The sequence below is a fragment of the Medicago sativa genome, chromosome 8, assembly GCF_051527215.1.
Source record: "Medicago sativa cultivar Bolivia chromosome 8, Bolivia_mono, whole genome shotgun sequence".
Classification (NCBI taxonomy): domain Eukaryota; kingdom Viridiplantae; phylum Streptophyta; class Magnoliopsida; order Fabales; family Fabaceae; genus Medicago; species Medicago sativa.
Genome location: NC_140756.1, coordinates 35,981,366 through 36,008,160, shown reverse-complemented (window position 1 = coordinate 36,008,160; position 26,795 = coordinate 35,981,366). Strand labels below are relative to the sequence as shown.

The 26,795-nt window shown below is 34.2% G+C and overlaps 1 protein-coding gene and 1 long non-coding RNA gene across 2 annotated transcripts; both read right to left on the bottom strand.

The window, feature by feature from the left end:
• Positions 1 to 602: 602 nt before the first annotated feature.
• Positions 603 to 21,969, bottom strand: SPK1 (guanyl-nucleotide exchange factor). Its single transcript, XM_085737372.1, has 30 exons — positions 21,723 to 21,969; positions 21,484 to 21,646; positions 20,440 to 20,561; positions 20,212 to 20,315; positions 20,045 to 20,100; positions 19,797 to 19,894; positions 19,539 to 19,676; positions 17,956 to 18,267; positions 17,155 to 17,442; positions 15,966 to 16,133; positions 15,665 to 15,862; positions 15,479 to 15,522; positions 14,815 to 14,884; positions 14,226 to 14,387; positions 12,427 to 12,534; positions 12,253 to 12,290; positions 11,622 to 11,766; positions 10,637 to 10,763; positions 9,541 to 9,734; positions 8,055 to 8,185; positions 7,505 to 7,580; positions 7,278 to 7,388; positions 6,662 to 6,844; positions 6,154 to 6,297; positions 5,819 to 5,992; positions 5,125 to 5,472; positions 4,688 to 5,020; positions 3,587 to 3,772; positions 1,294 to 2,268; positions 603 to 1,132 (listed from the first exon to the last, which is right to left on the bottom strand). The coding sequence occupies exons 1-30, from the start codon at positions 21,780 to 21,782 to the stop codon at positions 878 to 880; spliced, it is 5,511 nt and encodes a 1,836-aa protein (XP_085593498.1). The 5' UTR covers positions 21,783 to 21,969; the 3' UTR covers positions 603 to 877.
• Positions 21,970 to 25,189: 3,220 nt separating this feature from the next.
• LOC146898827 (uncharacterized) lies at positions 25,190 to 25,495 on the bottom strand. Its single transcript, XR_015022793.1, has 2 exons — positions 25,439 to 25,495; positions 25,190 to 25,338 (listed from the first exon to the last, which is right to left on the bottom strand). It is a non-coding gene; the product is annotated as an uncharacterized LOC146898827 (long non-coding RNA).
• Between the last annotated feature and the right edge of the window lie 1,300 nt (positions 25,496 to 26,795).

Here is a 26,795-nt window from a genome sequence, read left to right as displayed (position 1 = left end):
TGATAGATCCCAGCTACTCCTAGCGATGTATCTGTTACATCAACTATGTTATTCCTATATCATGTTCTTTTCCATTAATGGTTAACCTAGTAGAAATGTCAATTTATGTGCGAAAACATTTGGTTATAATCTTGCTTAGGGTATACATGTGGAAAGCTGATTTCTTTTATTGAGTCATACCTTTTCTTGTTTGTCCCCGTCGAGTATAGTTCATATTTAAATGTATAATCATTTGCCTAATGATTTACCAATAGCACTTCAATGCATTTTGTTGTCATTTCCATTTACTGACCATGCTATGGGATTTTCACATTAAACAACATTGTACGAAATAGCTGTATTCCAAAAAGGCAAAACCATCTGAAACAATTACTACCTCCGTCCCGGTATAATTGACCTACTTTGGTTTTTCACACAGATTAAGAAAAGTGTATAAATAAAGGGGAAAGTGGAATATATTGTATTGGGAATGATAAAAGTAGTATTATTTAGTGTTATATTGTATTGGGAATGATGAAAGTTGTATTGAAAATTGAAATGGGTCAGTTATTTTGGGACATTTTTTTTTAGAAAATGGGTCAGTTATTCCGGGACGGAGGGAGTAAAATATTACACAGAATTGACATTATTCCCCACACCACAAACAAAAGGGAAAATGAGGGAAATAGATACATGATACAAAAACATGATGATTCATGTTTTCCTGGAATCAGCAGGTCAGCATAATTCTATCTAAATATGTGAGCCATGATACAAATACAATTGCACATCATTGCAAGCAATGAGAGATGGAGGTGAGTGAGAAAGGAAGCAAACAATAATTGTGTATATATGAACACATTTAAGCAATATTACAAAGCAAATACTTGTGGTGGTGTCATAGCTCTGAGAGAATGGCAGGAATGTAATGTGATAACTCTGCAGTTAGAGACTGAAATCCATTTACAAGTTGGGTATGGAAATCCTGATCTTCCTCACCTATCAATCTGAAATGTACACGAATGGCTCGTTTGCAAACAGCCATGAATTCCAGAAGGGCGGCTATAAGTTGCTGAAGTTCCTGTGACCGTAATCTTGTAGCTGGCTCGCCAGACAAGAAGGCTGTGCAAACACTCAAAACTCCACTATTTACCTGCACAAAAACCAGTGTTATGTAAGAACTGAAAGACCGGAAGTAAAGCACGTACTGTTGATAATGGAGGCCAGAAATACAGACTGAATTCATGTAACCAAATCAAAATGAATGCAAAGAAGGGAATATGATAGCGTAATAAGAATCAATACTGAACATACTTGTACTGCAACGCTGCCTTGGAGGATTCTTTGTAGACTTTGAAGTCTTGGAAGTTGATCCCCTTCAGAACTTCGAGGCTCTTCAAGCTCATTTCTTAATGCAGCTGTTCGTGTTTCAATCATTCCAATGGCATTTTCTACAGGTGAAAATTCAAGAGACTCGGATTTGATTACCAATAGCCTATTTACTAAAGCTGGAAATGATCCCTCAGTCTGAAGAACAGTGCGTCGCTTCCATTGATCTTCCAGTCCACCTTGATTCTTGCCATTTTTTGTAAATGGGGTATCAAACAAAAATCGGTCAAACACACGGGCACGGACACTTCCAGTAGAAAGAGAGAAAATTCTCTCTCTTCTACTTCCTAAATCCTCATCTTCCATGACTGCATCAACAGCAGTAATCTGAAGGTAGCAGGTACCAGGCTGCAACTCTTCTGCCTTCACTTGTCTAGAATCTGGAATAATATGCAAAGTGTGATTACCATCCATTCTGGACTCGTATATGTGACTAAGTTTTTCCATTATGTCCCCTAGACGTACATCACGAGGTTCACGATATATATACTCCTTTTTGTCAAGTTTTCCAAATCTATCACCATAAAATCCAACCCTATAGTATGTTGCGTCGGTGAAAGGAATCGGACTAGATTCCTGTTCAAGTATTGATTCGTAAATATTAGTAAGTAAAGTGTGACATTTAGCCAGCTGTCCATAAGCCCGTCTGCTCTTGTTAACTGGGATTACGAGTTCCAGAATGCTTGCACAGAAATGAAATAGCTCAGCTTGTGAAAAAAGCTTATTAGCAAGCTGCAAGTATTTCACAGCAGAGTCAACTGTCAGTTTTGATGCACCATATCCCTCTACCTCTGCAGCAGATGCTTCACACGTGATCTCACTGCTAACCATAGGACAAATCTTACGGAGAGCAGCAACATGGTCTCTGTTCCAAACACCATCCTTTCTGGCAACAAGGGCCTGCATCAAATTCAATAATAGTGTAAGCACAAGTTAGTTGCAACATAAATCAGTGGAAGTTCCAGCTCTCTCCTCCCCCTCCTCCTAGAGAGAGGCGGCATAAAATAATATGAGTGTCGCCTAAAAGGATGGCTAATTAGTGCTTACAACAAATATTGCACAATTGTTCAGAGTCAAATTTACTTATAATAGAAGTCAAAATTGGCTGTACTTTTGGTTTCTTACACTTCAGATAACTAACAAAGTGTTAGGCAAGAATTGAGAAGCATATTGGCACGAAAAAGAAAATAGGCTCTAATTGAAAATGTAGGAAAGCAATAGTGACTGGATTTATAGTTTAACCTTAAATTTTTCCTCCATCAGTTCTTATAGTAAACATATATTAGCATATAGAAGGGTGCTTGTACTTGGTTTTATTTGTTCAAGTTGAAAAGTTTACTAGCATGACCACACATTAGATCTATTTAAAAAGGGGGGAAACTATTTATTCTCGTTTAATAGCCACAGCTTGAATGAAATGCAGATTTTAGGAGCATATAGTAAAATATAAAAAGGAGAAATAAAAAGGAAAAATATGCCTATTCGTATTTTGGATATTGATAATTAGGGGTGACCAGTTGAGAATTATAATTCATCCATTGAAGGAAGTTGCAGGAATAAGATAAGTTGTCCATTTTCTTTTTGAGGCAGCGATAAAATGTCTATTTGATTTTTGCTAATTTTCTTACTAATAACAAGCAAGTAGCAAACACGACTTCTAATATTTAAAAAGGATAAACATGTTTTTAGCCTCTATAAAAATATGGACCTTTCAAGTTTACTATAAATAATTTTTTATCATTTTTAGTCCCTACCTTTTTATAAAAAAACGGTGCAGAGACTAAAAGCACCCGTTTTTATAAAAGTTAAGGACTAAAAGTTGATAAAAAAAATTTGGGTATAAAATCAAAACATGGACATTTTATAGGGAATAAAAACATAGAAATATTGGTAGAATTGGCCAAGTAAAGAAATATAATGGAATAAAAGGACAGAAATATTGCATTCCCATCTTTGTATCAAACTAGCATGGGTTCAAATATATTAATTTGTCTTTATAGTTTATATTGCAACCATAAGCCTGTATCTACTTTAATGCATAACTAGTCTGGTCACAGTCCACCCTATCAACAAAAGAATAAAAGAATATCCAAGAAGCAACCATGCTTTGAGAATCATGAATGCATACTGAGTAAATGAAAACCTCAATAATTATAGATCACACTGACATTACAATTTATCTGAGCCTTGAATATACATAGATAAATCACGCCTTTACCTGCATTACAACACCAGCAACGGCAACGGCGCATTGAGCGGCTTCAGCCCATGACTGCATTTCCTGATGTGCATCACATAGATGAAGTAACCACATTATGTGAAGATCAGGGACTGGAGCAAATGCCATTGCCAGTTTATAGAAGCTCTCAGCTGCCGCATATCTATCCATAGTCATTACAGGGGCCTGAAACAAGATTACAGTTAGTAATAAACTGAAGCCCATTAAACCGGTTGTAATGATCAGATTCGGAACCAAGCCATAATAAGATAAAGATCCAAAATGAGTAGTTCATTCCACCTACATATCATCAAGTTATAAATAAATTACCAAAGCCTTTATCCACTATGTAAAGTCAGCTATATATATATCAAGTGATGCCATAATGTTATGTAAATCGTGTCAAATGACAAAATTAAAATAAAATCAAAAACCGTCTTTAATAATTTGTTCACTTCTAAATATAACATTATCCTTCATCTCCTCTACCGTAACCATTGGTGTTAGATCAAGCGATGCCATAATGTTCTGATGTAAATCATGTCAAATGACAATTAAAATAGAAAAATAAAATCATAAAGACAAATTACATGTCTTTATAATTGTGCAATTAAATATTCAATTAAAATTAAGAATGATATCTTTTAATCACAAATTACACCTGAAGCATTTCTTCATTTGATTCAACCTACATGAATTTATATCTCAAAACAACATGAACTTGTGGGATATTGGTATGTTGCAATTTTCATGTGTAAACTAGATACTCGTGTGGCTCTTGTTTAACTTATACTCCATATGCAAAGGGTAAAGTCAGGTGCTACACAAACATGTCTCCACAACTTCCCATTGAAGTCTTTTCAACTCTCCAAACAAGGACCGTACAAAAAACATATACCATGGCATTGGATCTTGGATATGTTTAATGACCACATCCAAAACCAGGAAAAAAGGATAGGTATTCAAAAGAAAAGAAAGCAGAGGGACAATCAACTCTACATATGTATTATTATCAGGAAACTTAATGAGAAGCAATTCCTCAGCCACAAAAAAAAAAAATCAAAATTGATTTTATTTGGTACATATATATTCAAAACTTACCAATAGTGCATGTTCCAAGCTACCATCCAGGGCTAAGAGAAGACTGTCAGAGAGATATTTCACCTCTGACCAGGACCATCTATTCTCTGCCTTTTTTTCTGGTATGGCTACAAGAGCATTCTCAAGTAATCCACACTCCTCCAATAGGAAAGAACTTTTAGTTTCATCTTTCATTTCCTCTAAGGATTTTCTAAGTCTCCGTGCTTCACCACTCTCTTCTAGGCTACCATCAGATCTCATTTGAGTCACTTGCACATCAGACATTAACTCCGATAAAGTGATGATCAACATGACTCTTAACCTTGCTGTCTGCGTAAAGTGATGAAATGAACACTGCACAAATTGGATAAACCAAGACAAAGGTTTAGATCAATATGATATAAAACCGAATCCAATATCAAAACTTTCAATAAAAATTTAAATTGATGAAAACATACCCTCACAAGTATTTGAAGCCCAACAACTGCCCTTTTCCTGATGTTGTCATTTCTGAAAACTGCAAGCCGGAGGAGATGGAAAGTGACTTGCTTCAGAAAACGATCATTTTCTCTTGCCATTAGAGTTGCCCCATGTAAATCAAACACACTGTTAAATACAGGAAAAAATGCTTTCCAAAAAGACAATGGCTGATTTCTAGATAGAAAGCTCATGAATACAGCCGTGATGCAATCAAGTTTTCCAACATCAGTAGCAATGCTTTGTGATGCTGCCATCACTGAAAACTTTTTAGTCACTTCCAAGACCTGAAGACTGACAGAAGCGCTCAAATTTTCTTCCCATAGCTCCTACAATATACAGGAACCCAAACCAAATAGAAGTTGATACAAATGTCAGTTACCAAATGTAAATAAACAAACACACAAAAAATAAACTAAGGAGTAGATATTTCAAATGAATGGTGCATTTATCTATGTTAAAGATTCTGTTACAGCAGTTGAAGACTAATTTGGGGAATAAAACATGCATTTCTTAATCCGCAAATTAGGGTAACAATTGAAACCCACAGAAGAGAGTTTACAGCAGGTATTTATACAAAAGAATCGGCAAAAAAAAAAGGTACACTATCCACTGACAAAACCATCTTAGAATTATTATAAAAAATAATATTTAGTTAAACAAGATAAAAATTACCAATTTTTGCCTCAAAAGTGGGTGCAAAGATTCTCGAAGTGCTTGAGCAGAAGCTCCAATCCTAGATGACTGTGCTTGGGCAAGAGCTTCTCTCAAGGAATATGGCTGGCTAGGAGAGCTTAACTGGGAATTTACTCTCTGCCATAAATATCCATTATCAGGTGTTCCCTGAGGCTGCCAAGCAAATATTAAAGCCATTAGATGCAAAATAAATAAATAAATAAATAAATAAATAATGGATTCACCTACCTCAAGCATTCAAGCCTAGTACAAGGAAGCAAATCAAACCGTAACAAAAAAATACACTAGAAATAGCTAAGCAGAAGTTGGCTCACCCTGACTTCTTGCCTTGAGGCCTCAGATAGATAGTTGTTGATTGCGGGAGAAAGTCTCTCAGAGTATTTGGGGGAAGCAGGTGCCTCCCCTACGGGATTCCGAGAACTAGAGCCAAGTAACATGCCATCAGAAGGTTTTTTGTGCTGTAAAACACACTACTGTTAACAGAACAATTATGACATTTGATAAAAAGAAGTATACCAACTACCCTAATAAATAATTATAACATATGACAAAAAGCAGAGTAAACTTAATTGTCAAAATAATGATAAATGTCCAGGGACTATCTTCTGGGTGCTAGCATCGTAACCCAAAGAAATATAATATAACCCAAAGAAACAGAGTTTGGGTCCCTCTAGGGAATGTATGGCCTAGCCTAGTGCTCCCCACTACCCTAATAAAATAATATTCCCCTCCCCTAACTTTAAAATATAAACATTCAGCATCTTCAAAATTTATAAATCAGATAAACCAATCAATCACAAAAACTACTGTACGAAGAGTAACCTCAAATAGCAGTAAGCATTCCTCCATGAGCTTGAAAAACAATCTAGTACGGGCAACGTTTTGCTGCCATGCCTTCACCAGTGATGCATCGTCAAGATTTCGAACTATTTCTAGAATTACAATTGAAACTTCACGCTTCTCAACAGAATTCAGGTTGTAGAAAACAGGCATCTCATCTAATATCTGAAAAGACAAACGGAATTCATTAGAGAAATTGGAAGTCAAAAAAATAATTTTAGAAAATGAGAACAAGATTTAATATATAAATCTTAATTTTTTACATCTCTTAAAATAAATGTTAACAAACTAAAGTTTAAATTTACAGCATTTATATATGTAAACTATACTTAAATCTAACTAATACACATTAAAATATTCCTTTACTGATAATTTGAATATATTCAAATTAATTGAAAAGAATTTCTTGAGCATTTGCATAAAATCCTTACAGATTATGATCCATTACTTTATATAAAGTGGCCAAAAAATAATCAATATAATCCGTTTATCAGCCAAAAACACAGTAATTGCATGGTACAAAGCAAACACCCGCATAAAAAGTTTCAATTAACACAACAAGAAGAAAGACCATTAAAATTAAAATGATATTATGCACCTGTCCAATAACCGGCAAATATAGCTGAGCAATATACAACTTATCTTCAGGCTTTTGGTATCTCACATCAAACTCATGCTTGCACAGGAGCACTACCAATATTCTAGCTGCCTACAGATGGATACACAAGGAGGGTAATATCTAATAAAAAAATGTTATGAATCAGAAATAATACAACTTTCAGGAGGCAAAAGAAAATCAAGATACTCTATTCCAACTAAACTCACCTTTGCCCGTAGAGACAAATCTTCATGATCCCAAGTAACAAACAGTTCTTGTATCAATACAGAGGAAAGGTAGTTCCTGTAACAAGTATATAGACAGTCAAATATGCGGGTCATTGTTTATACATGAAATTTCAGAATTTTTCCTGGTTCACACTGACCATTTAATTAGATATCACAAGTCATATATGAGGTAGCATTATCCCACAAGTTCCGGTATGTTTACTTAAAAAGTTTAAACCCCCTCAAAGTTCAACAAAGTATAGCATGGCTTCATGTCAATGAAATAAAACAAAATCTAATCAGACATATTAACCGATGGTTATTGAATGTCATCCAAAGAAAACAAACAACATCCAAAGATAGGTCAAAGGAGATAGTTATCACAAGCTAACAATATTGACAGGAGTATAAAACGTGTAACATAGTTAAGAGAAAACTAAGCTAAAAATCTCAGTGCATAAATTATGATACTTTCTAAGTAAATATCTGTGCCCAGGATGGTAACATGATATAAATAAGTAATCAAACAAAAACTATATCAATACAGTACCTATCTGAAGGGTCTCTTCCAGGCATTTCAACAAAAAGATCATGGTCACAGATTATTTGAAGAAAGGTAAGTTTGCACTCATGAAGAACTGATTGACATACACCAGAGAACTTATCGAGATATAATGATACCTGCATAGACAATAAACTTGGCATGAAGTCATAGAACCATAGCATGGAAGCAATGTAAAAATCGAGATTTGGACTAGGACTGAAAGGGGATGACAGATTGTGAGTTGTATCATGGATCGCAAGATCCTACATAAAATGTCAAACTATACCTACGCATGCATATTCATAAAATACTAATATAGATAAGGAAAATAATCATTAAATCAGATTAGTTAAATTAAAAATCTGTAGCCATAAGATTAAATACAATTCAAAACCAGTCACAATTTCATGAAGTAAGTTCAAAACATAAGTTCCGCACTTCACTTAGGAGGATAAGACCATCTAACATCAATTTTTTAACCCCTCGCTGTTTTCTCTCCACAACCAAACGAGAAACAAAAAATGGTATAGTTCTCTCATTTTTGCATCTTTCAACTTGCCTTATCGCATTAGCCATCGAGACAAACAAAGGGAAACTCATTTTCTATGGAGACAAAACACAAGGTAACAATCCATGCATCTATTCATTAGTGGCTCTATTTTCTCCACATGTGGCCAAACAAACTAAGGAGACAATCTACCATATTTTCAAAAAAAAGGTGCTATGCATTTTTTTTTTTATATGCATTCATTGCTATCCCATCTTGTGTGATTACTCATTCATTGTAACGTTCATACTTCTGTAATAGCCTAATAAGGAATTGGGTATTATGGGGTGCTATTATGGGATGCCCAAGACCACATTGAGTCATATGATATTCTCAATGAAATATTTATGTGGCTTTGGTTCTTCACCCTTGATATGTAGCTTTCAGGGGCGGGTTCCCCAAGTGCTTGGATACTTACTATGGGTGTCAAAGCCTGATTGCCGATGACTCGGAAAGGGATACCTACAGAGGGGGTGACCAGAAAGGCCATGTAAAGCGTCGTAGAGTGCAACTGCCAGGGCTTCAGCTCTTAGGGGCAGAATTTATTGGCTTAGTCCTTCCCCATTGATAGCTAGCCTTTACAGGAGGGTTCCCCAAGTGCTTGAATATTTATCATTCTGCAACACTGAATTTATATTATGTTTGGCTATTACCACCCAATATTCAATCTCATACCAACATCTAGCTCCCAATTATCCCTTAAGCTTGGGTAGTACATTTAAATCCTAAAAATAATACCCAGAGCATTCTTCATTTCATCGACCTTGCAACCTTCCTGGAATCTTATGGTTTACATGTCTTCATTTGCCCTTCAACAAAAAGAGTCCTCCATTGCAGAAAGTATCCCATTTTATAATTAATATGCAAAAACCCTCCAAGTATAAGAAAAAGAAAATCCAAATATATTGAAACCCCCCAAAAAGAGATTCGCATAAAACAACATACCAACTCAAAAACTTGTCGTGGCTCAATAATTGATAGAAGGTCATAACAAAAGAAGGCCAGACTACTGTTCAAGCGCTTTGCCAAGCTTAAACCCTTCTTGCAGCGCTCGTGCACCTCAGTGAGAAGGCAATCATACAACTGCATTATGCATCTGAATACACCATCCTTCAACTGCATCGGTGGGATATCTTCACCTTTAAAGTAAAAAACAAGAGAAAGATTGAGATCAAAATCAACGTCAGAATATAAGCCAACTCAAATATTATGAATTTGATGTCTTTGTTTGAACTTTGAACACAATATCCATTTTGAAAGAAGGGAAAAAAGGAAAAACCCTCTCTGCTGAATCAAATACATATAAATAGCAACAGACAGCTAAACAAAAAACATGTTTGGGTAAATAGCTTAATTAAGTGCTTACTCATTCAGCTATTTTATAAAGCTTAAGAGCTGATTTACAAGTTACCCAAGAACTTACAAAAATAAGCTGAAAACAATTTACGGATGATGTTTAAGTCAAATTTTAAAGTGTATTACTATTAACACTGATGAAAGTAATTACGGGATAGGTCCAAATTAGCCCAAATAAGCTCTTCCAAATTTCCCTAGAGGCCTCCTTCTCCACTGTGAACTTTGCTTTTAGGCAGAAAGCAATATGAACAAGTGTGGTGAGTCAAATCGTAGAATCATGGAGTTTAAAAAATTGGCGACGTTTGAGAAGAGGTAGAAGAAGACCCAAAGCAACTCTAGTGAAACTACTCAACTTGACGTAAATCTAAACGAACTATCTAAAGAATTGACTTGGCTTTTGTCGTACTATTTAGGTAGACACAACAGATAATATATTCATGTGTGTTTACACTATATTCATGTGCGTTTACACTAGAGACACATGTTTGCCCATTAACCATATTTAGAAATTATGCATTGAATAGCTCAAGATCATTTCCCAAACTATATATAAAATTGAAAATTAATATTCTTCATGATATATAAAATAACAATAAAGAATGAATTGTTCAAGAAATTAGAAAGGATTGAAATTTAATAAGCCATAGAATGTTTGGATGATCAGATCAAAAGCTTTTATAGGTACCTATTGGAAGGCTATGATAGAAGAGGCGAGTCTTCTCCAATGCCATTGATTTAACAATCAACTCCAGAAAAAACCATGCCATTGCCAAAACATCATCATACACTGGTCCAACACGATACCCTTTAGCCTGTAACATAAACTCATTCTATTCACCAACTAGAAGGGTGGAAAAAAATAGACAATTGAAAATTCATGCTAATGAATTGGTTTTGCTTGCAATTATAACACAACAGCATGAAATTCATTCAATAAGAAAGTCAAAATAAGGTATCACATTTTGAATAGAATAGAAATGAAAAAGTATATGGATGCAAAGTCAAATTGCCTAAACAGAAAATTATGGATGATTATATCAGAAACTAGGATCTGTTTTCTTTATTTATGCCACATCCTTCGTTGTGAAAGTGATTCCTGAACCATTATTTATTGACAGAAAATTCAGCTTATCGGGAAGAAATTTATGACTTCTATGTCATGAATCTTCTAATAATTCAAACTATTTGTTCTCAACTGGTCACAATTCAAGTCTTCGTTGAAATCTATTCAAACTAGTTTTCCAATAAAATTGTAAATAAATGGTTAGAGAAGGAAAGCATTTCCCTTTGGTTTATGTGAATGTTAATCACTAACGAAAATTGAGATTGGAAGAAAGTGAAGGATAAAAAAATATATTCATGTATGATTAAGCCACCTGTAAATAAGTAGTTAAACACATAAAGACAACAGCAGTGGCAACAGTTACGTCTTTGACCAAATAATATTATGAGCTTAACTTGAAACATGATCTAAAAAGTGAGATTATTGTCAAACATCCCACTATGGGAACTTCCTACTTTCACTTAAAACATCAAATCACCATAGGCATGCACGTGAGAAGCAGCCAATTTCTAATGCATGGTGAAAACTTAGATAGATGATTATGGATACAACATTATGACAAACATGGGAAATAGCAATAGACAAATGATAATGAACATCTCAGTACCTTACTTCGTGCCAGACTTCCCCAAACAGTAGATAACCCAGGATATACTGGTGGTTGACGACCCCCAAAATCATTGAAAGCACAATCAACATAGTTGACTAGAAAATGATTTCTTTCAGCATCGTCAACCGACTCCTGCTGCACCCTACAAATTAGACTTGCATATCACAACGATAACTCAAAGGGAGGTTACAAATTCAAAGAACAAATTTCCCACATGTCAAAGACATACACAACCATGTAAAGGTCTAACAGCTACGCATTCCCAAATACATTTTTAAGTTGAGCAACACCCCTACCACAAAGACACAAGGGAATGAGGAGGGACCGAAAAGAACATAATACACATTTGATTTGAGATCATACATGTGTCAAGCTGGTTTTGACAACAGAGATTCCCAGGACAAGGCTATTTCTGTCCACCAACTCACAAGAAGAGTGTGGCATGTAGCGAATAAGGGACAAAGAATGACATCTTTCTGCCCCAAAAGCATAGTTCATTGTACATGATTCAACCACATTATATCCCAATCCAACATGTCTTCTCTTATTTTCGAATTTTGTACCAGGTTATAATATAAAGTGTAGCATATGAATACACACTTCCTGAGAATATAGATAAAAAGCATACCTAGTTACAATATTAACCATGGCCCGGAAAGCCGCAACCTGAAAATAGTTGTGGAAAAGTGAATTTAATGTGAAAGAAGCAAATCCACGCATGCAAAGGATTTGGGGGGAGTATTGAACCAACAAAATATAATTTAAAAACACATGACAAAAAAGAACAAATTAATGAGCAAACCTGGAGTGTTTCTCCACCATTGCCAATAAGATGAAGCAGCATGTTAAGAATTGGGTGAAGAAACTGAAGTAAAGCAGTAGAATCAACGTTCTTCAAACTATTAATAGCCTGCATTCCAGAATAAGTTAATCTTAATTTAGTACTCCAACTAATGATATCATATAATCAGCGTACAATATATACAAACCATAGTCTTCAAATGATTACAAACATATAAAGTGAAACCCAAAAGAAAACAACAGGTAAGGATTGCACAATAAGAAACCATATAAGACTATAAAAATTTATTGCTATATTAGCTTATGATGTCAACAATAGCTAAAACATAACTACTACTTAGACAATTAGACATAATAATGACCATCTCATACGATAAAATGTAGGGTGAGCTACCACGGGAGGTGCCTCACTCATGTCCATGAGGCATTAAAATTACCCAATACTTCCAATTATCCCACACCCAACAGATGAAATAATATGAATTTGAGAAACAAAACCACAGCTAATCATATACCACAGCCTTCCCAATCATAAGCCACAGTGCTCAAGCAACAGACCCAAACACTAGTTGAAATGCCACCTCTGTTCTCTTGGATCAAGCTTCTCTACCCTGAGAACATTATTGAATGGTACCAACTATTTGATGCTCACAAGAAGAAACTGTTGGAAACTTCCCCTTCATTGTGGTCCGCCCCTAGCCACCTAATTGCGGCATTTGGGGCCATCATTGCAGCCACCAATACCTACACTGTGTTTAGTGTGAAGGGGTGGATTTAGTCCGTGTGTAGTGTTTATAAAGTTTAGTAAGGTTGGGTTAGGTCCACCCAAGCAGGGACCATCTTAGAATTTGGGTTGGGCATGACTCAACCTTACATAACCGGCTCCATATGTGCCTCATAAAACAAATGGAAGTCAAGGATCAAGCCGGTTTTGTAAGGTTGGGTTAGACCCAACCCAAATTTTAGGAGAAACATATTCATCAGCTTGAGTGATGCTTGTTTGATTCTCACCACACAGGTTCTGATTTTGATGTTGTAAAGGTGAAAACAACAGAAATAGCGATGGGTGATGGGTCCGATGACAGTGGTGAGGAGTGTTAGATACTAGGCTTGAAGTGTTGCTGGATTGTCAGGCAATGAAGGCAATGTGGAGGTGAATGAGGCCACGTAGATACATTACTAATGGCGATGGTAACTTGGTGACAGTCATTGTATTTCACACTCTTCTTCACCTTTACCTCACCACCACAAAACCCATTATTTGCAAATTGCATTGGGGTAGGAGGAGGACCCTATTCTCCCGTTTGCTCTATTCCCAAAATCACAGCTGTCTAATTGTTGAATAATATATCTGAAAGTTTGGAATAGTGATTCAGCAGCTTCACCACAAAGAAACCTATCACGGTACCTCACCGTAATATCCACACAAAAATATCCATGTTAAAAAAATCTAAGACACCCTTCCAAGTTCAAGGGAAATAAAAGGCGGTCCTCAACAATAAGATCAAAACAGTGTTGTTAAATAGTGCGGCTATAGCACTATAGCATAGCGAAATTCGAATAGATCTCTATTCTTTCGCAATAAGCTATTTATTACAAAATGTTGTCAAATAGAGGCAATATAACACTGTTGTGTAGCGGAATTTGAACAAACTACTATTTTCTGCGATCTGCAATAGACAATATTGGTTCAAAATATAATACGAGTACAACATTACCTATAGAAGTCGAAAATATACAATTAAGATAACTAAGAGGGCCCAAAATCATACTAAAAATAAAGCTGGACAATAAAGGTACCTCTAGCAGTTCAGAACCCCAAGGTGGACTTGTTCGAAGAGTGTGTCGATCATATTCGAGAAAAAAGTCTCTAATACGTTCATTGATAGGGTATAAAGAAGAACATAACCGTAAACGCAGTCTGAAGACATTTTTCCCATCTTCCAAATAATCCAATCTCTCCTATCAAAAAGCAAGAGAACAAAACATAAAATGACTCAAGCTCAAACACATTATGAAAAAGAATCCAAAAAAAAAATAAAGTCACATCAAGTAAAATATAACACATTAGACTAAGACAGATAACCATAAAAACAAAAATGAAAAGGAAAGAGAACAAGAGGCTAAGAATCAATTCCATTCACTGTTCTTAGATTTTTTTTTTTTTAATAAAGAAGGCTAATGGGGTGCAAAGCCATTCACTCTCCTTGGATGCTTAGAATCCTTTGTCATAAAGGAGGGGGGTAGAAGATCATGTCATGATCTATCATTTTATAAAACTCTTAACCGACAACAGTTTTAATTAAATTTTCCCTTTCCACCCAAACATACAAAAGCAACACATGAACATTAAGATATACAGGTGTGCATAAATATTATAAACACATACCCGTCCTGCATCCTGGAGATAATGTGGGACCAACTCTCTCAAAATTGGGAGATTGATTTCCGAACGCAACCTGAATAACCACAAGAAAAAAAATTCAGTAAAAGTGAGTGAATGATTGGTAACGAGTTTTTTCGGGAGAAAACCACTTTTTTTCAGAAGGTCATTAAGGACACTGTTAAAAACGTTTTGGCCTTAAAATATGCTCAAAATGCAGACATAAAAAGTTCTTTCAGTATTAAAGCATAATAGAGAACGGAAAAATACAAATGAAGAGGTATTATGATTCAAGATACAATTTAAGAGTTCAAATGCAGCATGGGGACTGATTTACTTTTTTTGTAAAGATTTAATTGGGTTATACTTGTTAAAATGTAGTTTCCACTGTATTGAAGTCAAATTTCTGCTAATTAGTTTACCTATGATCCACCCATTACACGTTGACAAACGCCAAAGGCTAAACAATTAGCAGAATTTCAACAACAGAAAAATTAGACCACTTTCTATCACCATTATGATCTTAGGTTGTTAATTGAGGTTTCTATCATGTGCAGTCTATATTTGTTTGACTAACCAAGAGCATTAAAGCACCAACTACCATTAATAAATAAAATAGACATTTCTTATGTCGAATCAAATATATAGATATCAAATCAAGAGAACATACTGAGCATGTGACGATAAAGGAAGTGCTGCATATCCAATTACCACCTGTGAAAAATTAACAAGGATTATCAATTCAACAGAATTAAAAAGAAGCCCCAGACTCCCAACCATAATAGCAGGAATAAAAAAAATATAAAAATAAAAAATAAAAAATTAAGTGGAACAGGAAACAGATAAACAAACTTACTGGCTTTGGTGCTTCCAATTTCGTTTGCAGATCAACATGAAATAAAGTAAATAGAAGGTGGTGCATTGGTGTCCACATGGCAGGAAGGGAAAGTTTAATTTCGTCATGGTAGCAAGCAACCCTAGCCCCAACAGCAACTTGGGTGTGACCCCATTTCTGAAATGAGGTCTCAACACCTGGATCTCTAGGATAAATTGCCTGGACAGATTAGCCGCACCAAAAAAAAAAAACAAATAAGACAATTAAGAAATTATAGCACAAGCCAAGAGTGGTTATAAGAACAAAAAATGAAGGTCAATACCTCCAACGGCTGTCTGCGAATATCACCATCATCCTCTCTGAGTTCAACCCGTATAAACAAATTCCTTTTCCTACCCAAACTTACAGTCAACGGATACACATAGAGGCAGTGAAAAAGTTGCAAAAAAGGCTCGTTTCTTGTTGTTGTGCGGAAGTCAAAAGCATGGAACTATATGTTAATCAATATAGAGCATATTAGCACTGACATGGCATATAGACATAAAATTAACTTATAATTACAACATCAAGATATATCCTCATCACTGCAGCAAAATTAAACATGATTGGTCTTTAATATCTTACCAAACACAACATAGACAAGCAAAATTCAAAGATCCATTCAAAGTGATCACTATTCAGCAAGAGAAGTCGCAATTATAAATCCCAAAAATGGTAGACAATCTCACTATCCTTGAGAAGGCATGATAAGTTACTTTTGACCTCCCATAATTAAGAAAGGAACCTTTTAAAAATGAACCTCTAGGGTTGGATACTTTCAATTTTACATATTATTGCATGTACCCCACAGCCTTTAACTAAGCATTTCAGTGTAACATAGGAAAAGTTCTTTTTTTTTAAGAAGCTAAATATCCCACCCAAATTGGCGTCATGAAGAATCGAACTTGAGACCTTGAGGAGGAGCACACTCTAAGGTCCCAAACCAACACCACTAGGCCAACCCAAGTGGGTTTGTAGGAAATGTTCACTATTTATAGCAGATAGTTACTTCAATCTATAAAGGATTCACAATTATGAATCCCTAGGTGTGAGACCCTTTTTTGACATAGTATAGAAACAAACCATTTTAAAAACAAACATCCACGATTGCATATGTCCAATGTCACATAATTCTACTTTGTGCACCCACACAACCTTATCTATGTATTTCAGTGTAAAATTGGAAAAGATCCTTGCTTATAGCAGCTAGTAACTCCATCTTAAGCTACTCAGTAATGATAAATTTAACACCTAGGTACACCATAAAGCTATTCTCTTTACCATAAACTAAAATATCCACATCTTTCCAGACACCATAAAGAACCTATCGATAAGAAGTCGGGTATAAAATGCAATTTATTTAGTAAAAAAACTGTTTCAATAAATCCCTTTAAATATTAACTTCTGCTCTAAGGAATCAACCCAACAGGTAAATATAGGCTGTCAACTCAGTCATAAGATATAATACTTACATCATCAGCATTAAAATCCGAGTTTCCATGTTGATTTGCTCCATTGCTCAAAACTTCTTTTGCATCACTGATGTTCCACCTGGAGATACTACCCTGAGGATCATCACAACCATTACTAGGATACTTTCCAGACATGGAATCAGCAATGCGATCCCCGGGATCAACTGAATCATTGGTTGCACTGCCGCATTCTGATATGTTTTCCAAATCAGCTTGAGAAATCTGGTGCTTTTCAATTTCCAGTCTCAAAACTCCTTTGACAGGTTTATGCACTTTCCGCTTGGGATCCTTGTCATTTTGTTGACAACCAAAGAGTATCAAGTCAACACACTTATGTTGAAATCATAGCAGACATGAAATTTTGACTTCACAAGAATAGAGAAATGCAGTTATTAAGAACATAGTATTAAAAATATGACAAATGGACAGATGAGTTCCTATCAAGAAACTTGGGAAGATGTTTTGGTTAATTTTTTTAAACCCCAAAAACTAAGAACTTAAAATAAGTTTGAATTTCAAATTGAATAAAATAAAATGATCAGAGAATAATGCGATCACGATTTAGCATTTAGCTGTAAACAGGAAATTGAAACCAATACGATAGTAAAAGTTCAATAAATACATATATTCAATGCATACTAAATGATTGCAATATAAGTTGTCTAATATAAAGAGTTTAAGTCATTAATAATACTCTGAAGTTGTATAAATAGCAGCAAACTTTAGCCTGAATTATTATACCTTCAATTTAGTACTAAAGAACATAAAAGAGTCTCCATCAAAGGAACCCGGTGAACATACCTGAAGTGATTCCTCAGTATAGCTTTCTTTGACTTTATTTAAGTTTGAAACCTCAACTACAACAGAATTTCCATTTGAGTAACTCAGCTTTCCATCTAAAGAGACTTTTGTATTAGTCTCGAAAACACCTTCATGCGAACTTGAACCAGATACACTTGGAGCAAGAGGGCTGCTTGGGGAAGCAGGCCCAACCGAAGCTGCACCAATACTGCCATCAAATAGTGACACAATGGCCCATGCGAATGACTCTTTGTAAGGCATGATTTGAGACCACACCTGCAATTTTTGCTTCTCTCTCTCAGTCAAATGCACCTGTCATAATTTAGAGAAATCAATTAAACGGTTTTTCAAACAATATATCATTTCATGCACATATAGCCCTGCAAATTATATATTATAAATAGTCAAGCATCCATGTTCCATAGTTAGCCAACCAATATTCAGATAAGATATATATTTCTACGAGAAAATTCAACTGGAAAATGCATATCTACACCCTGCTTCTCATTTATGATATGAATCAACAATTTCAAAAAATGTAGCAAGGAATTAAGAGTACAGATCCGTTTTACTGAGAAACAAAATACAAGCTAACATCTTGAGAACTGTGTTTTACAAGGTTATCCTTTTATTTTCCAAATTTTCATATTGAAAAAGTAGAAAAATATCCCTAACTAAAACAATGTCTTGGCCATTTTCAGTTGTATCCAAACCCACAGAATAATACTTGCTAAAAAGTAGAAGAAAGGAGAGAAAAGAAAAATTACCTATTATTATCTAATCCAAAAGCCTAGTTGAACTGTCTAGGCTCACAGCATTGTTTCTTAATTTGGTTTTCTTGTTAAGATGTCATTAATCCTTCAGATCCCCCATAGTATAAATCTATAGTCTATACACTTCTACTCTCCCTTTACACTCTTTCGCACTCTTTCATTTTATTTTATATATAAAGAATTGATCCTCCAAACTTCTGTTAGGCATCAAAAAGAGCCCATAACAGACGATAGAGTTATGAAGGTTTATTATAGGAAAAGGGGGAAGGTTGCAAAATAATAGTTAGTTAAGTTATTTATCTGGTAGTGTTTGTTAGTTAGCTATTTTTTATTCTATTTTTGTATTCTGTTCTTTGAATCATTAAAATCTAAGGGCGAATAATCCCATTTCCCTATCGGTTGGTGATCAACCACTGTTAGATCCCTAACTATCTGTCCATAAAAATAGGCTTAGATGCTTAATAATATTTCTAGGTGTAAAGCTTGAGTAATTTAAGTAAATAAAAATATATATCTTTTAAAGCAAGCAATGGCTGCTCATTGAGATTTGATTTGAGAGTTCAGATCTATCTTTGCAATTATGCTAGAATCTTCTCATTTATATCCTATCCTAGTGAAATAAAATTATAAAAATAAAAAATAAAAGTAAATGAATAAATAAATTATACAACAATGGGAGAGTCATCCCACACCCAAAAGGTGCTTCTACATACTACATTGGCATAAAAAAGGAACAGCGGTCCATAATTCCTGGCTAAAGCATAAAGAAAAAACCATCCACAACAATAAAAGAAAAACATTGATACGTACCGAATCTTTACGAGAATAAACAGAAGGAGTGACTCCGCCTTCTTCAGTAGCATGCTTCTCCAACTGGATTAACAAACAAACTGAAGCAGATGGCGCATCTAAGTAAAAGATTGCGCGGGGTTCACAGGTAATTTTGGCCTAGAATTTGATAAAAGGGAATGATCATCGTCAGTATGAAATCATCAACTGATTTGATGAATTCAAAATAAATAAATCATATCCAAGAAAATTTGTTAAAATTGGTCTTGTATAGCTTACATCTTGCATTTCGATTGGTGATATATGAAAGTAAAAGTCTTCCGATAATTTCTCTCTTCTCTCCCTATTGTATAAGCAAATTGTACCATAAAAGGGCTCTACAAAACATGAATTCGAAAAAAGAACTTTGAGTCAGACACTTGAACCTGCTCTCAGCATAAAAACTAAAAGGCATTCGCAGTGGCAGCTCAATGAGAGAAAGCAATCCATCAAAATTGTCCCGTCAATAACTACAGCATAACACTCACCAGACAATCCTGCCTGAAATTGTAAAGACTGAACCTTTACAGAAATCTTCATTCCACTGAGATGCCCGGCAGAAAAGGGATGACAAAAAAAAATTCAGTTGGGCAAAAACAAACTGCAAAGACAGATCAAAAAAAACTCTACTAGAAACATCTCACAACTTCCATACTGCGTTATAGGAGTTTCTGGTATTCTTTGCCCAAATATCAATGACCTCTCATTTTCCCAATCAAATGCCGGCTCATAAGCAGGAAGGGGAGATTGACCAAAATGCTGCACATTGAACGTAAACAAAAGAAAAAATAACCAAAATCAGCATTGATGTTTGAAAATATATATAATAAAACCACAAATACATTATACATGCGCAACAGAAACATAAATAAACCCCATTAACCTTTGGAACATCTGAATGTTCACCATCTGCAGCTTCCATAAACTGCCTTCCCGAAGTACTAGGGATGTCATCTTCGCTAATGTCATCACCCTTCGTTCGTCTCGCACCAGCAAGCCGCATTTCTGCATAACACCATTAAAGTTTTTTACCCAAAAATGTAAAATAAAATAAAATAAAACAGCTACAATTACTAATTATTACTATCTCCGTTTCTTACTAATCACCTTTGCAAAGTTATTTACACATACCAAAAAAATCAATAATTTTTTTTCCTTTCAATGCAATTATTTATCTTTTTCCTATAATACCCTAACTATTTATTATCTCATTCTACTTATATCTCTCTATGCAAACCATTTTGTTCATACTACTATAAACTTAAAAAACGACAAATAAAATGAAACAAAAATTTCTTATTAAATTAATAACCACATTCACAGCATGCAGCCTCCAGAACCTAAAGACTTGCAGTCAGTGCCACTCCAGTAAGTGTCTGTTTGGCAAGTCGCATTTTTGAGATTGTAGCATATAAGATCAAACGACTAAAAAAGACCCGCTTTGTAACCGTCATTTTCTCACGAGCTTATAATTTATGTTTACCAGCTTATAGCGTTTCTGACAAGCTAATTCAAGTAGCTTGCACCTTATCATTCTTCTCTCTCAATTTCACCCTTGTAATCTTAACTAAAAATATTAAATATTAATTAAATATATTTTTTTTACGTCATTTCATATTTACAAGATAGTTCAACCGTTCATTTTATCAAACATACAAAATTCGATCAGCTAGCTAATCCGCAATCAGCTATAAGCTAGCTCGTCAGCTATTCTCTATTATTTTTTTTACCAAACAGAACCTAAATAAGCATACATTCACAGCATGCACATTCTAATTCTAATAAGCACATTCAAAACATGCACATTCTAAATCTAAGAACCACATTTTTCATTCAAAAATTATTAACATCAAATATTCTAAAATTAGAAGCAAAATGCATAGAACATTATATCATAAAAAAAAAATTATCAAAATTGAAATAATACCAGTTTCAATGTCAGTATCAGGCCCCTCATAAATCTGATTAGAAAACGACGGCGTTCCAATACTCTCATAATGACCATATTTGTTCTCATCTTTAACCCAATCCGTAGTGTAACAATGCACAAGCTCATTCAGATGCGGCCATTGCTCCAAATTTTCATCAAACTACAACACAACACACAACATCACATCAAAACGCACCGTTTCACGCTAATTTGATCTAGAAATGAATACTACATACCTTGTTCCGCCATTTTGTGGTGGCCGGAGTAGAATCACGACGGTGACGAAGATGAAGCATTGCGGATCTAGGGTTTTAGTCTCAGAACGCAAGAAAACGAAGTCGTTTTGGTGTTATGCGTTAGGTAGAGAGTGAGTTAGGTAGAAGATTCGATGGATCTGGAAATAGAAGAAGAAGCATTGCGAGGATTTAGAGAGAATGAAAGAAGAGAGAGTGAAAAAGAGTCAAAAAAAAGTCTTATAAATCTAACTAAGAAAGAAAATGACAAAGAGGGTGAAGATAGATAGAAGGGAAAGTGGTGTTGGACCCAATGTCACTTTCTATCAACTTGGACTTGTTTTAAGTTTTAGCAATCAAATTAATATAAGATTCTAGTTGAGCAATGAAATTAATGGCTAAGCAAAGATTAGCAATATTTCTATTTTTTAACTTTCAATTTGTAAAGAAATAAGAGGGAAAAATAAAATAGTGTTGAAATGGAAAGTATATTATTTATTATTGTGGTTAGTTAGTTTCCAAAAAAAATAATGATTGTATGAGAATTTTAAATAAGCTTACCTAAGACACTAAATCTGATATGAAGTTGGTGGTTTTAATTTATTTTTATTTTTTGCCAAAGGCAAATATGTAATTGGTATGTTAGATGTGATGACATCTACAAAATGTCCTTTTTTTTTTTTAAGTAACAAAATGTACTTGTTACGTCCAATACCTTTGGGGATTATGAATAGCAGGGACGGACCCACATAGAGAGCTATGTGGGCCAAGGCCCTCACACCAATTTTAATATTTTCATTCATATATATGTTACTTGCTTGGTTTAACTTGTACTTTGACTCTTATTATGGTCTCTTCCTCTTTAATGTCATATATTTATAAGTATAATAAAATATAATAATAGAGTAATGATCATTTTGGTCTCTAAATGTGTAACAAAAAATCACAATAGTCCCTAAATGTATCAAAATTTCAAAATAGTCATTGATTATGCACTTTGTTAGTCAAAAATATTCTTCTTTATAGCTGCACATCATTGGATGTATGTGTAGAATAATTATACACCGATAGAGTACGCTAATTAAATTCTTTCCAATTTTATTCTTCTTTTACTTGGTTTGATTTTTTAAAACATACTTTGTTTAATATTTTAAACCTAAATTGAATTTACTTATTCATTATTTTAAATACTGCCCTCACTACTCAAATTTCCTGGGTCCGTCAGTGATGAATAGTATCTGTTAGAAACGATTGATTCAACTTCTATCATTGTTAATATACCGATTTTGTCTAGCCTTTTATTTGTGTCCCACGCAACAATTGATTCATTCATAATGTAATATTTCCTTGCGTTACCTAGTCTTTATTATAGACTAGATACATTAATTATTGAATGTAACTAAAAAATGAAGTTTTGTTTATAATAGTGATCGGAGGGAGTACTAATTTAGATTAACATTAAATTAGAATAAAAATTTAAAGTACTACTAAAAGCAATCAGACTTTTTCACGTGATAACGCAAGGAAAATTACTCTTTTGCAAAAAAATTAAAATATAGAACATTTTTTTTTAAAGCAAAAAGTATAGAACATATCAATGAAATTTTTTAAAACAACTTTTATGGAAAATTTTCATCTAAAAATTGATTTTTATTTAAATATTATTTCTTCTATAAGCTTTACAAAAAAAAATCAATTGTTATTGTCATGCAATATATTCCGCTATTGTTATTAAATTAACCGGAGGTGATTCGGTACGAACATAGCGTATATAAGCTCAAACTCCGACTCTTATATAGTCTCATTACAATCAACAAAATAAAATGACACCATTGGACACCCTATTATCCTAATACATGACCCAAGAGCCACTTATATTACACAATAATTTATCAAAAGTGCTTCAAAAATAAAATTATACCAAATTAACATTATACTTATTTTACAATTGGACAAATTTATAATAGTAACCAATTCAGATTTCCATTCCAGTACATACATGCTTATATCAATTCTATAAATTAAAACTGATCGGTTACCTTAAGTTTGGACAAAATTTAAACTATGGCAGGTTCATACCTTTGTTAATAGTTTGTTTGAGCAATCAAAACCGATTGCTTGCAAGTAAGTTTGGACAGTTAAATCAAACCTTATTACTTGATATCTTGAAAGCTTATTTAGTTTGGTATAATGTAACATATTTGTTAAATACCTTTAGGCATAAATATTCAAATCAAACCAAATGAGATAGTAATAAAAGATATCTTGGAAAATTAAGACAAATGATATAAATTGTTTGGTACTAAAATACTCCATCCGTTCCAAAATGAGTGCTGCTTTAGCCAAAAAAAATTGTTTCAAAATGAATGTCGCTTTCAGTTTCCAAAGCAATAATAACTTTTTCTTTTCAATTGTACCCTCCAATTAATACTCTGCACACTACTTCCAAAGTATTACTTTTAAAACTAACAAATAGTTAATAAGGATACTTTGGTAAAATAACCATTCTCTTTCTTTTAATCATTGCATTTCTTAATATGTGTGTAAACACCTAAAACGACACTCATTTTAAAATGGAGGGAGTAGAGTTCTAGCCTGCACCAACCTCCTGTTTTAATGATATATTTTCGCCTTTGAATTTCCCCCCTCCACCATCCATGGATAGAAGAATAGAAGGTTCATTTGTTTTGCAAGAATGAAAGCGTTTGGTATAACCATAATGTAAAATCCAGCCACTTGCCATCTGTCAATATAAGTATTTGTCTTTCTTCATACGTTAGTCATTAGTATCTTGTCAATTTTGATTTCGGTTTATATATTAAAAGCCATAGCCAATAAAAGAGCTAGTTTCTTTGTTTTTCTCGATCGGGGTTTGATTAGTATTCCTAGCATATTTAGGAGAAGATAAAGAGCTTAGTTACAGTGAAACCTAAGAAGCTTAGATTGAAAGAGGTGCTAATGAAGATGCATAATTTGCACCTTCACAGATCACAATTGCAATGTAATTCTGAGATTGGTCTTATGGAGAATGTACTACTATGAACGTCAATTTGAAGTTTTTTTTTTACCATGATTGCAAGGACGGCGTAACTTGCCCATGTCTAAACTCTAAACTTTCTATCGGCTCATTTCCCATTTGAGGCAGCCTGATTTTCCTTTTACATAGATGAAAATACCAAATACATTTGATCACTGTATTGGTGAAAACTTGATATATCATATGTTCAACTGGCAATATTACATTTAACTTCATCAACATGGCAATTCTTCACACTTCGCCCAGATAATTATAGTGTCGTACTTTAAGGCCTTTTGTTCAGTCATAGGTGGCAAATGAAAACTTGAACTACTTTTCTTATATCCATGTTTTATTTTCTGTTTAACTTATATTACAACATTCTTGTTGCAAGCTATTGGAAATTGAACAGATGGAACTAAAGGGAATTCTGTAAAAGTGTTGACGAACCAAATAAACAAAAGAACATGAATACATTAAAGGTCTGATTTTCTGATGTAAAACATAATGAATCAAACATTCAGCTAAAATGTGCTATTGAGATAGAAGTATAATCCTGCAAGAACTATAACTCCCACGGCAACTGCAATAGGAAGTGCTTTCCTGTTGAAATCAGCATAATAAATTATGTCAAAAACAGAAATAATTGGTGAGAGTCGACAAATTAAGCAAGGCAAAAAGAAAATGACTACGGCTCACTAACCCAGTTGCTTCATCTCTTTGGAGTTCAGCTTTTCTTGCCTTTCTAACATCTGTTTCACTGAACCTAACATGCACTTAGAATTAGAAATCACATTTTCAACTATAACCCAAGTAATCCACGACAGTTAATTCTATTTCGTCAGCAGGCAATGCAGTCTGACAAAAAACCAAACAAAGACAGCTTCTGAAAGACATCTTCCACAAAACCAATTAAATATATATCTTACCAAATTGCCAAAAACAACATCTGAGGTTGATAACTCCTTAACAATTGTGTAGTGAAACTTTGTGGGAAGAAAGAGAGTAGAAACACCATTAGGAATGCTGGAGCAGTCGGAAGAACTTGCACACTCGTGCTGCAAAAGCCATAAAAACGGAATTGAAACAGATTATAAACTTATAAAATGTCACTTACAATAGTAATGCCAAGTTCCACGTGAAATGTTCTCAAATTCTATCTTACACGTATATATAGCATGAATGGATAGTGGAGAGATACAGATAAATGCATGCATGTGAAACAGCAAAGGATCCAAAACTGATTGGTTTGCATGGGGAATGAAAAAGGACGGAACTAAAAGGCTAGCACGTTCTTTTTTGTATGTGACGTTCCAACAAACACCACTATCACTAAGGCTGAGTTAATGCTCCCGAAAAATAGGAAAAGAAAAACAGAATACAATGCAAAGTTTAAAAATCAAATTCAAACATAAGGAGGGAAATATTTTTAGGGTTGATTAGCAATTAATTGTAGGTGATTAGAGGGAAAAATTAAGTTTAGTGATAAGCTATACCTAATAAGCTTTAAGAGTAAGTGATAGCTTTGACATTAACTAGACTTTTGACCCGTGCGTCGCACGGGTTTTCTCGACTATAATAGAGACCAATAAATAATCTTTAACCCGTAAGATCATAGACATGGTAGAAAATATTTTCTTTAAAAAAAAAAAAGGCAAGCAGATAGGAATGAAATTGATGTGCAATGCATTTTTTTAGATGGAATTTGTTAGGTTAAATAATTGCAAACCCAATAAAGCAAACGAACGGGAAAAAATTAGGTTAAGTTGCTGCAGACGCAACAAAATTAATAAATAAGGATGTAAAAAAAAGGCATGAAATTTAAAAAAAAAATCCAAAAAAAAGTGTAAAATTCTTGACAAAAAAGAGAGTATAAAATAGAAGGATCATACGTGATCATTGGTAGAAAATATTTCCTTCAAAAAAAAAGGCAAGCGGATAGGAATGAAATTGGTGTTCAATGCATTTTTTTAGATGGAATTTGTTAGGTTAAATAATTGCAAACCTAATAAAGAAAATGAGCGGGAAAAAAATTAGGTTAAGTTGCTGCAGACGTAACA

Bases quoted from the DNA above. Each gene is read 5' to 3' on its own strand.
- SPK1 (XM_085737372.1), bottom strand. From the start codon at position 21,782: ATGCTTCATCTTCGTCACCGTCGTGATTCTACTCCGGCCACCACAAAA. The intron at 5,473-5,818 runs GTAATTTTTATC...TGTATATTGTAG, and splicing joins CACTTTTGAGGCAAAAATTG to GAGCTATGGGAAGAAAATTT. The intron at 5,021-5,124 runs GTATGTTTTCAT...CAATTTGTGCAG, and splicing joins GGCTTCAAATACTTGTGAGG to TGTTCATTTCATCACTTTAC.